Source organism: Scleropages formosus, chromosome 20 (assembly GCF_900964775.1).
Source record: "Scleropages formosus chromosome 20, fSclFor1.1, whole genome shotgun sequence".
Classification (NCBI taxonomy): Eukaryota; Metazoa; Chordata; class Actinopteri; order Osteoglossiformes; family Osteoglossidae; genus Scleropages; species Scleropages formosus.
In genome coordinates, this window is record NC_041825.1 from 698,899 (window position 1) to 711,223 (window position 12,325).

The window sequence follows — 12,325 nt, forward strand, 5'->3', positions numbered from 1 at the left end:
TCCTTCTGCATCCAGGAACAAAACTGGCATCTTGGTCGCGGAAGGTCCCTCGGCGCACAGGACCTTCACGGGACGTTCGTCTCGGCTGCGTTTCGAACCGAAGCTTCTCTGGGCACTTTGCTCCATTTACCGTGGGAATGTGGCAAGACACAAGTGTACTCGAGTGGGGTCACACACCTTGAGCACAAAGTGTCATTTCTCTCCATGTGTTTTCTTGTTAAAGCGCAACACAGATTCACGTGTCAGAGTCACACAACATATGTTGAGTACTCTTACAAGGAGTTTTATTTTATTGCTGTCTCTAGACCAGAATTTTCTTTCGGTAGATACGTACAGAATAAGGGTTTCATTTTTTTTTTTTTTCTTTCCTGCTGGAAAAATTAACATTTCATCTGAACGCCCTTCGGGATCCCATTGGTGTCGGTAATCACACCTGAGACACTGCAACCTTTGACGTGTAGCATTTGCCCTGTGGACATGGACATATCATGAATTTGAGTTCGACCAGCAGGTTTAGCCAAAGTAACGTTTTCCCCCAACTTCTTCAGTGCCAGGAGAGACAGCACTGCCGGTCATCACCACAAATGTGACACAAACAGAAGAGCGCTTCGATACATCACACGCCAGGGTTAAGAAAGGGCCGTAGGAAACGAGCTGAACAGCAGCTGAACTACAGCATCACACAGGTACAACTTCTCTGTTACACAGCTTTGACACGTTTCGGCAAATTGAGGTCCAGGCAGCGGCTAGTTTGCGCTCCTTTGTGTGCAGATTTATCAACAATACACGACACACACACACACACACACCAACCTTTAAAGAAACCACATTTCTGCCCAAAGAACAAAAAGCAGAAAGTGATAAACACACAAGGACTGCATTCAAAACTGTGGTCCTAGGGGGCATGTAGGGATGGGGGGTGACAGAAGGTGCGAGTCACACGAGAGTGTATGCACCCTCTCACCTTGGGCTGATGGGTAGTCGAGAGAGCACCATGTGATCAACACACACACACACACACACACACACACAGAGAGAGAGAACTGTTGATCAGTGAATGTGCCGGGACTGAGTCGCTATACGTGCAGCTACTGACATCTACCGATGGTAACTGAGACGCACAGCTAAGTATATGACAGCACCACGGCAACAGTTGCTGCCGCCTCCTACAGCTGCAGCCTGTTTAGTCTTATTAGTATTGCAGTACACCAAAGAACCTTTATTACGGACATTCAACACATTTCACCGTAAAGTAAGTGCCTCCAACGTGGCTACAAGCAGTGCAGTAAACACTCGGTTTATACAACACACCCCGTACTTTGTTCATCTCTGTATCTGGGACAAGTACACACAGCACTTACAAAATGATGGTCAAAGCCATAAAGTGCACCTTGTAAATATTGGAATTGCTACCTCTGTGCAAAGGAAAGTTGCGCATCAGCTACTATACTTAAAATCCACGCACAGCTCTGGTTTTCATAAGTGCTGTACTTGCGGGGAGGGGGGAGAGGAGGAGAAGAAACCTAACAAGTCATTCATAGGCTTAATAATGACATGCTGGTAATCAGTTCTATTTTTATTAATCAGATGGGAACAAACCCTTTAAAATCTGATAAGACAAATTCATATGAAAACACTGAAAGTTGAGCAAAAGTCTCAATATCCCTGTGTTATGTGCAATTTCAAGCAAGTTTACATCATAATGAACACATAAAAGTAATAAAAAAAAAAGTGATGCTGTAACCACTGAAAACATTTTGGCAAAAACCAACATTAAAAAAGATTTTTTTTTTTTTTTAAAAAAGAAAAAAAAAAAAAAGCACGGTGTGGGGTCAACGAATGCAAACAGGTGATTTCCTGAATTCTGTTCAGGCGACAACAGACTCCCAGCTCCTGTGCCTTCCTCTTACTTGAGTGGCTGTAGACGGAACTGGAAGCGAATTTACCCAAATCACAGCAAACTGAGGGCAAGAGAAGCACAGTGCAAACTGGCAATGTGTCAAACCTTCATCCATCCAGACTGATGCGCTGTCAGTTAGTAAGAGGGGTAGCAAACAGCACTCAGGCTCTTGTGAGAAACGAAAACAAATCGCTCCGTGAACAACATGTGGAGTCACATGTGACACAGATCACACAGGCTACATACGGTAAACTTTAAAGTAGAGCAGTAGTCATCTATTCTTCTTCGGATCACGCCTGGTTAGGCCCCAGAACGCTGCCCTACCCCCAGGCCATACTCTAGCAAGCGCCTGCACCTGGTCCCTAAAATGACAACTGTGCAGCTCAGGGGTCCTCCATTCTCCTACCGCGGTAACACAGTTCTCAGCAGTACAAGGCGCAACAGGCCATTTAATTCTTTTTTGCATGAAAAAGTGTTCAGTTCAGGTGCTCTTAAAAATAGTCCCTTGTCCTTCAAATTATTAAGACTCCAGCGAAGTGCAGATGGACGGATTATTGTGTTACACCTTCCATTCCTCCATTTGGTGTGATGAGATTGAACTGAGCTCATCTAGGCTCTCCAAACCCAGAACATGAGGGTAATACAAGTCCGATGTTCGAGCAGCTGCCGTGTCGCCTCCAAGCCAGAGGAGGCACTGCAGGCAGCATCATGATGGCCAAGTTTTCTACCGAAAGGAACGCAAATCATTGATCCTCTGGCGCAGGTGGGTCAGGAACTCGAACATGGTGGCTGCCAGACTCTGGTGGATGAGGTAGCGAGGCAGTCGACCCTGAAATGTTGAGAGATAGTCAATTATCTAAAACATCCAACTGGAAAGCAGCAAACTTGAGAGCACACCTCAATGTGGTAGGTATGTCAACATGGTGGCATCGGTACGACAGTATTTATTATTTTTATTATATGCCCCCATCTGGACATATTTAAGTCACTGACACTTTTAGCACTCCTCAGTACCTTGAGGTCCGTGTTTAGGACCCAGATGAAGGTGCACACAGAAGGGTTGCTGCTGGACTTGAGGACCACAAACCCTCCCGGTCCGTTCTCCCCCCTGGCGGTAGTGTGAAAGAAGAGTGTGGCTCATTCCCACATTACAATGCGGATGTGCAGTGCGTGCAAACAGAAACCACCCACACAGGAATTAGGAAATGCATATCAGACATTGCTGTGAGAACTTTTAGAGGAACATACACACAAAAACATTGCTCCACCTATTCTGGGTTCTAATGTGTAAGCATCAAAACAGAAAGAAGCACAACGTGTGATCAGGGCATCGAGTTAGAGAGGCTGTTTTCCGATGCAGAGGAAGAGGCTGACCGGACGTAGCGGCTGTGGGGTGGCTTGGCCTCATGGATGGTGGACATTCCCGCTGACATGTAGCGGTCGCGGCTACGCTCCACGCGCCTCACGTTCACAAAGTCCCTGGAGGCGGGGAGAAGTGTCGGAGAAAAAGGCCTGGAACTCAAGTGCCTTCAGGCTGTATAGATGTTTACATTACTTCATTTTAGTAAAGCCCATTCCTTTAGTAAATGTTCCTGGAGTGCTGGGAGGAATTTACCTGGGGGAAACCACGCCCCCCGCCGCACCGGCCGACACGTCATATGACACCAAGGTGTTGTCATCGACATGTTGCAGGATCTGGGGGGGGAGGAGGTCAATGTCATGTTCAGACTGGACTTCATGGTTTAACTGTAGAAGCAGCCGCTGGAGTGTGTGTGTGTGTGTGTGTGTACACAATGATGACAAAGAGGCACAAAGCCCACCTGACAAGCTAAGATGGTTCTGTTCCACTGGACCATTTTCTCTGGCTGCAGGATGACTTCTTGGTACACAAGCTCTGCTGGACACTGCATGAAAGCCTACGGATGCAGGGTAACGTCAGCGTCACGCTTCATGCTCACACAACTTACTGCGGCCTCCTGTAATCTGGCGCCAAGACATCGCGCTGCAGCGTGCGAGAGTCTCCGAGACCCCGAAGTACCACCGCTCAGCTTGCCTTGAGGATGAAAGTCTTGCCACGGAAGGGGATCTCCAGCGTGTACACAGCATCGCCAAGCTCCTGAGAAGGCCATAATGTCCTTGTTAAAAAGGTTTCCACGGAAGCAGAACTTTCCTGCAAACTTGGAGACAACGGGTCCAGAACACAAGACCAACAGCTTCCCGTTTCTTATACTTTTCCATGGCAAAATTCAGGAAGAGCACTGCACTCACGTTGCTCTTCTCGAGCTTCCAGTTCTCCTCCTGGGCCAGGATCTGCTCCACCACAGTCATGGCTTCTCGACCCTGTCGCACAAACTCCTTCTCCTGAGGTGGAAGAGGAGAGCAGCGCAGAGGACAGACACACTTTCCATCAGGAGATCAGATTACTGACCACAGTAAAGCACAAGCACAGCACACACCGTGACTCCAAGGCACTGAAAGTAGACCGTGTAAGACATAAACACTTGTCCTCATGCGAGTGATGGCGGTTCCCCTACAAGGTGCAGTACAGCCAAAGCAAACAAATTCGTGGAGGGAGAATTAGGAGCCACTGGCGGCACCGATACCGATACTGGATTCATGCCCAGCGTTTTATACATCATTTTTCCCCGTGTCACTTGTTTTCAGAAGGTGGTACATTATTTGAGACACATGAAGCAGCAGACGAGATATTAGCGTTGGCTTCTTCCAACACCACACGCAGTACGGACAGTCCTCTTCTCCCGGGCAGCTTCATGTACTTTCTAATTGCTGTGCTCTGTGTTGGGCCAACTTTCCTGCCCCATGCAGAGGGGCCAAGATCTACACTCATTCTCACCTGAGCTGTGACTGCTCTGCGCCCCTGTCCATCCTCATCAAACTCCTCATCAGAGCCTGTCAAAAAAAAAAAAAACCAGGTTTCACATGTCTTACAGGTGATCTGGCACCCTGGACAGGTTTTTACCTACTTGGCTGTGTGTGTGTCCAGCATCGGTTTGTGAGTGCGCTGGTCTGTGGTACCTGCTAAGGACTCAGGCGGGGAGTAGAACTGGCCGTCAGACACGGCGCTGGGGTACAGCATGGGGCCGTGCTGACGCGATGCACCCAGGACTGCCAGGAATGCTGGGAAAACGAGGGGTGTCAGCAATGCTGCCTAGTTGTGTGTGTTTCCTGCTCTAACCCCCTTATCTATACCAGGTCCCTTCAGGTACCTCCCACACTACCATAACACACACATTTCCCACACACACACACACACACACACAATTAATGGACAGCTCCTGTAGTCACTGGACTGAACAGAATGTCACTGTGAATTTGTACGATTCATAATGCATCATTTACCTGGAACTTGTTTACCTGGATGTTGCCAAATTAATGCAAAGGTTCTTCACTATTTCTGGGGCACAAAGCAGCATTTGTGCTCATTTTGCCAAACCCTCGTTTGAAACGTTTCATTGAGCCACACACTCCCCGCTCTCTCACCAGGTGCCATCTGCTCGCCTCTGACAATCTCTCACACTCCCTCCATGGAAACCCCTGGACCCGCAGGCTGACTTGGGCCCACCGCCGCACAGTTACCCCCCGTCGAAGCGCAGCACCCTCACCCCTTTCATCTTCAGCCTCCTGGGTCAGCACTTTGAAGTCCAGAAACCACGTCTCCAGCCAGGCCACCACAAACGAAGTGATGGGCAGAACATAGCCGAAGGCATTCTGGGATAGCAGCTGTGGAAAACAAATGCAGAGGGCCAACAATGAATAAGACCAAAGCAGGACTAATCGACCGAAGCGTCACATTATGCGCAACTATGTGGTGGTTAAAACACGGGAAGCACCAGACAAGGACAGAGGGTGCGCGCGCACACGCAGAGTCAGAAACTGCTTGTCCCGAGCAGGGTCACGGCGAGCCGGAGCCTAACCCGGCAACACAGGGCGCAAGGCTGGAGGGGACACTCCCAGGACGGGACGCCAGTCCATCGCAAGGCACCTTAAGCAGGACTTGAGCCCCAGACCCGCCAAAGAGCAAGACGTGGCCAAACCCCGTGCCCCCGTGCCCCCCGCACCCAAGTGCTGAGTGTCAGGTAACAATTCATTAAATAGCCTCTGGGGCCTCGGAGCTTCTTGGAATGCGGTCATACAGTCATGAGCCGAAACGAAACCGTTTGCACCGCTGCATGACACATAATTTCATATTTCTTCACAGTCATGTGCGTATAGAGCAACCAGTGGACCCAAAGGTCCCATCGCAGAGCTGCCACCGCCATCACACTTAAAGATGATACCACGCAGGTGTAAGACCTTGGATTTCTAACAGAGCGCCATCCTGACACACAAACTGTACATTTATAACAACATTTTCAAACAGCTTCGGGGTCCTCATCTTACACACTTCTGTGCACTTCTCTTGGACACTAGAGGTTCCGTCAAACTCAAACAATGTGCCTGTAAGACTTCAACTGGCACATGGTCCTCAGGAAACCGGTTTCTTCCACACACACCTCAATACCATCTCTGTGCCTACATTTCTAATTGGGGTTTTGCTGCTTCATGTCTGCTTTCCAGTGGTACCGGCAATATATTACCCACCCCATGCAAGTGCACGTCTCTCACACACACACACACTTGCGAGAGCAATGCAGATCTGAGCGCACCGAGTCCACACAGCTGCAACGTGTCCGGTTCAGTGGAGTTTGTGTCACAGGTCCCTTCAATCAATCGCTCCAAGTGTCAATAAAATGAATAATTTCACCGAAACAGACTAAAAAGATTCAATATGTGGGGGGCTGAACAAAGTCTGGTGTGTACAACACATCAGCTGTATTTTGTGCACATAAAGGAAAATTTCTGCATTCTCAGCTGATCATGACATACGCAGCTTTGAGCTACAGCGCACGCGCACACACACACTACAGAAAATGCAGTTCCTCTACATCAGACCGAATTCCATCGTGTTCCTCGGATGCTTTACTACTTGCCACAAAATAACCGATTTCTGGGATAGCCTCCGGACCACTGTGACCCTGCCCTGGACAAGCGATTATTTTTCAGTGGATAGATGAGTTTTCAAGCCCGTTTCCTTCCTTATTGAACCGACAGCGAGGAAGTTTGATTCAAACAGCTTTCCACCAGCCACCTAGTCATCAGACCTAAAAACCTGCGCATTGTGAAGAAGTGTCAGCGCAACACAAAGCAGGGCAGAAATGTGACAATTCATGGCACATGGGGAAGAGAAGGGGAACAAGTGACAGGCCACTTACATCAGAGTTGATTACTTTGGCGATGAGGAAGGCACTGGTCACTAGCGTGGTGATCTGGGAAAGACAGAGGGCAGTGAACACACCTGCTCGCGCAGAGTGGAGGAGGAAGGCGAAGGAACGGCCGTCACGTGCGGGACAGTCTTACCGCAATGACCCACCAATGCCTGAGGCGGAAGGCAGCGTAGGCCAACTGGAGGCACAGGAAGCGGAACGCTGCCAGGAGCTGAGAGAGAACACAGCGCATTCGGGAGGCAGTCCACCATGACCACGTGCTACCATGTGCACTTGTACAAAAAAGTCATTCTTTTTACTCTTTGCCGTTCCTTCTTTCGCACTCTTTTCAGTGTACGGCACACTTAGACTCCTTTGTACACTGTGGTTGGGAGTCGAGCAACGTGGGCCAAGTTTTAAACAGAGTTCAAGTTAAAAGGGACAGCCCTAAAATGGTGTGGAGCCAAACCCGTACAGCACATGATACGATGAACGCTCAACATCGTGAACTTATATAAATTAGCTAAATTAAATGCTATTTTACATGTGGTAAGGCACGAACACGGTCATGACCGAGCACACGCTACTCATTAATGAATAGTGCATGTTAAGCTGAAGCACTGGGGGACATGACCCTACTGCAACTTAAACAAATCTGTGGTTAGATGTGGCGTGTAACCACGTGCACTGTCACACACTGCCATCCCTGCTTTGGTTTTCAACATTGTGACACTTTGAAAAATTCACAAACCACATCTGCAGCTTCCTTTGTTGTTATCTGAGGAAATGTTACAAATGCAGCCTTGAAATGACAAAGGTCAAGACAAGAGACATGACCCGCACCACGAGCTAAGTGCATCTTACTGTCCGTTTTAGAGTAAACGGATTCCGGCCGCGGACGTTTCCTTGGGTTTGTTGTGAAACGGCCAAAGGCAGACACTCACAAAGATGTCGAAGAAGGATGACTGGAAGCTGTACTGGACCACCTCCCTCTCCAAATTCTGCCAGATTGACTTTGTGATCTGGTAAGAACAGAGACAGTAAGAGAAACATGTGGGAGAGTCATGAGGAAGCAAGTACAGGGAATAAAGAGAAGTTGGGGCTTCCCTAAGAAAAGGGTTACTGGGGGATGGTGCAAAACTGCAAAAAAAATTAATCTGAAATGACAAATCATTGAAGGGGGAGAAAAAGGGAGCATCTTACTGTGGAGGGCAAACAAGCAACAGCACTGACTGTTAAAAACTCCACAGTGAAACAAAGAGGCCAACATGTAGCGTAGTGGTTAAAAACACAGGAACGTCACTCTCAGAAGCTGGTTCGAGTACTAGAACGGCTCTACCGTAGTACTAACCAGAATTGCTGGAACCAGGTTTCCAATAGTATAAACATGCAAAGAACACGCCAAAAATAGCAATCAAAAATGCAGAAGTTAGATATAGCACCCAAGCAAGAGTAACTTATAAACGGAAACAGAAACACAACAAATGTTGACAGAAGCAGGAGAAGCGGTGGGGAAAGTTAGAGACAATGAGAGCGAAACAAATAAGAGCGGAGGAAAAAAACAAGGGTGACGACTAACGTTCAGCTCAATGATCCACAGCAAAGAGACGAAGAGCAGGTCAAAGGTGACGAAGAGGCAGAACGTGCGGCGCACGTCAGAGATCGCACGCCTTTCTCCGGAGGCCCAGGGCGCATAGGGCGAGGAGGCGGCCTGAGACACTTGTGTGTAGGAGGCGTTGAGGGAAGCGATGGTCGGGAGGCTGTCCCCAAGCTCCCCGTACTCCAGGCGGCCCGGCATGTCTGAGGGAAGGAAGTGAAATTAGTATTTAGGAAGTAAACCTTTAATACGATAGATGGGAAAAATGCGTGAAACGTTTCACATCTTCATGCAGTATTTAAGTTCTTAAAATTATGGCTATATAAAATAAAATGTGCATTTGTGATATACGCCGACAGTATGAAAAATCCAAACCACAATATTCATATAACATTAAAATATTCCTAGTATTTCCTTCACCTGCCATTTACTACGAGATATGTTGTTTCCATCTCTCAAATTAAAAAAAAAAAAAAAAAAAAAAAAAAAAAAAAAAAAGAAAAAAGCTATTACTACCCTCCATTAAAAGCAGGTAAACTAAATTTATCATAAATTAAAGATACACCATGTATACCATTACTACTAAACTGTTTTCTAAAAGCTTATGTCTGAGGCCCTTTGATTTATTCACAGGTTAGGTTCTATTAAAAGAAAACTGAATAAATTTTCATCAGCTGCTCAGTGTACCCTGAAATTTGTCTTAACACAAAATAAAAATCTATTTTGAAATTACTGAAAAAAATACAAAATCTGCACAACCTCCTATTCAGTGCCGACTGATTCATCACACAAGGAACATCTGTCAGCATCTTGTGCCTTCAGGTTTCTTCATCTACACAATCCATGAACGCGTAATAATAGCTATGTACCTCAATTTACAACATGGAAAGTGTCCGTAAAACATCTTGGCCATCACTAAAATATGTACTTTTTTTTTTTTTTTTTAAACTCCTCAATGCATATTATTGACTGATTTATCCCATAAGCATGGGCATCATGCATCTTATTGATCCTCAACAATGAGAAAGACCAGACAAAGAGCAAATGCTGTGGTAGCGAGTTTAATTAACAAGGTCTTACACACCTGTTCGTGTTTCTACTGCCAAGTAAGAACTGGGCACAGAAATAAAGGTTACTTCTGCTCTCCAGCTATTTTTTATAAATACAGAAGTAAAGAAAACAATTAAAAATAAAATTTAGAAAGCTGGGAAAATTGATATCTCAAACGTTCACAACTCAAGGACCCAGTGCTTCCCAAAAAAGTACTGGAAACTCAAGATTCACGAACCTATTTAATTCTGCTCAAATCAGCGCTGCACACATTCAGAGAATTTCTCGGAAATGCCCAAATTACAGGAATCCCTCAACTTTTGAGTGCTCTCTACCTAAAGCTTTGGCAAAACGGCTCTTGGCTTCCGATGCCAAATTTTCAGCAATAGGAAATTTATTCAAAATGTCTCCAAAAATGCTGAAAATGACATGAGAGAACTGGAAGAGCAACAATGTACTGTAGTTGGCACTAGCGCACATCAGCCGTTTCCCGTTAGTTTCGGCCAGATGCGTTTGTACAGCGGTAGCGAAAGAACGACTGCCAAGGGTCCTCCCTCCTACACCCACAACTCATGATCAGCTCTTCTATCCATTACCGAGTACAGTAAGTTCACTAGAGCAAGTTGAAAAGTTTAAGCTGTCAGCACTTTTTCTTTAACACAAAAAAAAAAAAAAATTGATGCTTACTGCTGTCTACTGGACATAAGGAAAACAGTTGCTCTATAAACATGTCCATTGACCTCCTTCAGGGTTTAATAAGTGATTCATGTGCCTGTAGCCAAGTCTGTCTGTTGGCATAATGCACTTTTGTCTTGTTTTCCAAGGTGCTAAATTAAATGTACATATTTTGTATTATGCTGAAAGAGTGGATTGAGTTATTACAGCTTCTTTTTTAAGGAAAAAAAACTAGAGGATTTTCAGAAGAGTTCACCGAGGAGCTACAATCCTCCAGAAAGAGTGAGAAATGAGCGATAAAATGTGACAAGAGCGGACAGCTCAAAGGCTCAAAGTGTCGCACTGAAGTGTCACAAAGTAACCGAAACGAAAGTGGAAGCAATGGGGAGCGCGAGACTCTGCAGCTGAGCGAAATGTTCGCAGACGAGACGCCGCGGCGCAGAGAGAGAGAGAGAGAAATGATGAGGAGAGAGTTGAAGGTTCGACACGACACGTGACGTCCACGAGCCCCATTGATTCTGATTCACTCACCGACGAACATGATGATGAAGGTCCTGCCTGCGGCTATTTTGAGGAACGGCAGTTTGAAAGAAAGCAAGGAGCCGGAGGCCAATTCGGCCCGGGCCGTTCGCACGTTTCGCGGCTTCCTTGGCTCGGTTGGGTTGGAAGGACGCAGCAGCACAGTGAGTGAGTGACAGAGTGACACAAGGGAAGTGAACTTAGCTACCGCGGCTCCCGATCTCCGCACCACTAGCTACGGACGGTACGGCCTTTTTTTCGGCCCGAGCGGCTTTCTTCGCACGACAACGAACGAACGAACGAACGACCTCCGCTCCGCCGCGAAGATGATCATTCACTCATGATCTCATCCTCACCTGCTCCTCCTCCTCCTGCTCCTGCTGATGATCCGAACTACATTCCAGAGTGAGCCGAGACGAGAGTGAAAGGAGAGCGCAGCGCAGCGGACTTCACTTCTTCCTCCTCTTGTCGTCCGTCCGTTCGTCCGTCCGTCCCAGCAGCAGCAGCACTGCGTGTGCGTTCGTCGGTGGCCACTGCGGTCCAGTCGCAGGTCCCCGACTCGCTCGCTCGGCACCGCGCCGGTTCACTTAGAATTAGATACAAAGCGAAAGCACTAACTTAAGTTAGTCTTAGCAACAGCTCACGCGCTCCTCCTCTCCGCCACACAGCCACACCACACATGATAATTCAGTCCGCTACCCAGCGAGCCAAACCTTCGTTCGTTCGTTCGTTCGTTTACTCACCGCTGACAGGCCGCTAAAATCGCGTTCCGCGCACCGCACGTCACATGTCATCGATCAGCTCTTCTGCTGGAGCAGCGACTCCTCCAGGACCTGCAAACTTACCGACTCACCGCATTTCTACTTCCGGGATCTCGACCGGAAACGGTTCGTCACCACTTCCGGTTCCAACGACCACTGAAAAGAAAGGCGTTCCTTGCCGTGTCTTCAATAATTATAATAAGGACCACTTTCCCAGGACAGGACAGGTGCTGTGGCAGTGATTATTAAGCTCATTGTGATCCAGACAGAAAAGAACCCTAAACGGAGCAAAAAATTCATTTACATTAAAAAAAAAATGTTTATTTGCGCAACACATGAATCTGTAATAATTTGGGGGAAAAAAACATTCCTGTGGTGTAACTGCTATTAAACCACTTTAATTGTACCTGGACATATTTATTTTGATCACGAGGTTCCCTTTTAAGTGTTTTTTTTTTTTCTCATAAACTGATGGGATCAAACATTTAAATTTGGCTTAACTGTATTTGCACGGTATGGCCGAGACAGCAAGAGGATTAACTAAAGTTTAGCGAACAGA

General features: G+C 47.0%; 1 protein-coding gene across 1 annotated transcript; it reads right to left on the bottom strand.

Annotated features, from left to right (window-relative positions):
* Positions 1-1,778: 1,778 nt before the first annotated feature.
* stard3 (StAR related lipid transfer domain containing 3) lies at positions 1,779-12,314 on the bottom strand. Its single transcript, XM_018728038.2, has 16 exons — positions 11,749-12,314; positions 11,362-11,591; positions 8,744-8,964; positions 8,109-8,186; positions 7,319-7,396; positions 7,174-7,227; positions 5,524-5,641; positions 4,937-5,038; positions 4,755-4,810; positions 4,169-4,261; positions 3,954-4,016; positions 3,721-3,816; positions 3,516-3,595; positions 3,275-3,379; positions 2,915-3,008; positions 1,779-2,729 (listed from the first exon to the last, which is right to left on the bottom strand). Exons 3-16 carry the CDS (start codon positions 8,960-8,962, stop codon positions 2,625-2,627), a joined length of 1,341 nt encoding a protein of 446 aa, XP_018583554.1. The 5' UTR covers positions 8,963-8,964; positions 11,362-11,591; positions 11,749-12,314; the 3' UTR covers positions 1,779-2,624.
* Positions 12,315-12,325: the final 11 nt, after the last annotated feature.

Bases quoted from the DNA above. Each gene is read 5' to 3' on its own strand.
- stard3 (XM_018728038.2), bottom strand. From the start codon at position 8,962: ATGCCGGGCCGCCTGGAGTACGGGGAGCTTGGGGACAGCCTCCCGACC. The intron at 7,228-7,318 runs GTAAGACTGTCC...TGTCTTTCCCAG, and splicing joins GGCATTGGTGGGTCATTGCG to ATCACCACGCTAGTGACCAG. The intron at 3,380-3,515 runs GTAAATTCCTCC...CCCCGCCTCCAG, and splicing joins GGGGGCGTGGTTTCCCCCAG to GGACTTTGTGAACGTGAGGC.